Consider the following 1,742-nt stretch of genomic DNA (forward strand, 5'->3'; position numbering starts at 1 on the left):
CAGCGGGACCATGGCGCGGAGACCCGGGGCGCCGGCCGCCTACGGGGAGGAGTTCACCTTCGTCAGCCCGCTGGTGAAATACCTACTCTTCTTCTTCAACATGCTCTTCTGGGTGAGTCTTGGGGGTCATGGGAGCACCTGGGCTGCAGGGTACCCTGGAGGGCGGAGCGGACTGCCCGCAGCGGAGGAGGGGGCGGCCCGGGATGCCGGGTGCAAAGGTGAGAGTGGTGAGCGGCACTGCCTAGTTTTCTGGACTGACGCCACTTTAGGGGAATTCATTCTGGGAGGGATCCCACAGTGGCGCTGTGTCTGGAGGGAGTGTGTGTGGGGGGATATGCGAGGGATTCAGTTAAGATTTATGGGTAGTCGCTAGGTTTCAAGTGAGGGTCTCTGTGTGACCGAAAACACGGGTTTGTGGGCAGGTCCGGGTTTTCCTTTTGGCCGAAGGCAGACCCACTGGTGCATTCACGATTGGGGGTTTTCAGGCCTGGGGATTGGAGGCCCCGCTGGCAAAGAAGAGGAAGGGAAAAAAAAAACAAAAACAACGCACCCACTCTTGACCTCAGAGAAAATGGATTAAAGGGCTTCATCTCTTCCTTTCTGATACCTCTGGTACCCCCCTCCCCACAACTCCCACCCAAAGGCTAAGAAGACAGGCATGGCCTCTGAGTGTGTACTGTGTTTCCCATCTCACGACTGCCCCAAACTTTGCTCCACCTTTCTCAAGACCAGACTCCACCCCTGGAGCCTGACAGTTTTCAGCTTCTTTAGATAGGGCCCTGTGTTAGACTGGAAGGCCAGAGGTCCTTGCAGAAGCTTCTGTTTGGAGATGGAAAAGTGAAGAAAAGTATTGGATTGGGGCTCCAAACATCTGGATTTTTCATCACCACTCTGCCATTAATGGTTGGCTTGAGTGACCTGAACAAGTATGTTCACATCTGCAGACTTCAGTTCCCTCCATGGTAAAATCAATCCCAATATGATCGGGACTGGCAGAAATACCCTGCCCCAGCTGATAATTCAGCTGAACCAGATCAAATGCAAGCTCAATCCCGTTTCACATCTAGAGGGTCCCTGGGCCCTTCCAGGTGTGAGGAGACAGGGAAATCTTTTCCTCATCTCCCCAGTTCTCTTCTCCCAGCTCTCCAATTCTCTGCAGCTCTTACCACAGCAGAGCTTCTGTTGTGGGAGCCCCTCCTCGCCCACTTCAGCCTGAGACCTGAAGTTCAGACTTGCAGGAGAGAGGAATTGTGAGTCTAAAAGATGTTTCCTGGGAGAGGGAGCCGACCAGACATCTAAGCTAGTCGCTAGGAAGGTTTCACAAGGGCCGCGGTGTGAAGTGCAGACACAAAGTACCTAAGTGCTAGCCTGTTGGGACAAATGAGAGAAATCCCAGGGGGTGGCAACGACAGCTCACTCTCAGCCCTCGCACTCCTGGGAAAGATCAAGTTTGGGCTCCTGTCAAATTCTCAGTTTTAGAACTGCAAAAAAAAAAATTTTTTTTAGAAGGCATCCTCTAGGGAACCAGCAGTTAGCATAATGAGTATGTCGCTGGACTCCCACGTTGTCGACTGCGGTTCATGTCCCAGACCCGGTAGCTTAAAACTCACGCCAGGCGTGTGTGCGTGCGTGCCCATGATCCTGAGAAGAGAATGGAGGAGAAGGGATTGCGGCGTGACCATCCCCCCTGGGGGGTGATTTCTCGCTTTCTGTCTCTATGTCTCTCTGTCTGTCTGGCGAGT

The 1,742-nt window shown here is 53.3% G+C and overlaps 1 protein-coding gene across 5 annotated transcripts in view; it reads left to right on the forward strand.

Annotated features, from left to right (window-relative positions):
* The window catches only part of TSPAN33 (tetraspanin 33), a 34,944-nt gene continuing 33,202 nt past the window's right edge, over nucleotides 1-1,742 (forward strand). For 3 of the 5 annotated variants that reach the window (XM_006158812.2, XM_027775871.1, XM_006158813.2), the window contains exon 1: nucleotides 7-112. In XM_006158812.2, coding sequence (XP_006158874.1) covers nucleotides 11-112 — 102 coding nt within the window. In that variant the 5' untranslated portion in view covers nucleotides 7-10. Of the gene's footprint in view, nucleotides 113-1,742 lie in introns of all 5 variants that reach the window. The other 2 variants (XM_027775869.1, XM_027775870.1) reach the window with 1 other exon arrangement.

This window comes from Tupaia chinensis, unplaced genomic scaffold (assembly GCF_000334495.1).
Source record: "Tupaia chinensis unplaced genomic scaffold, TupChi_1.0 Scaffold000610_1, whole genome shotgun sequence".
NCBI lineage: Eukaryota > Metazoa > Chordata > Mammalia > Scandentia > Tupaiidae > Tupaia > Tupaia belangeri.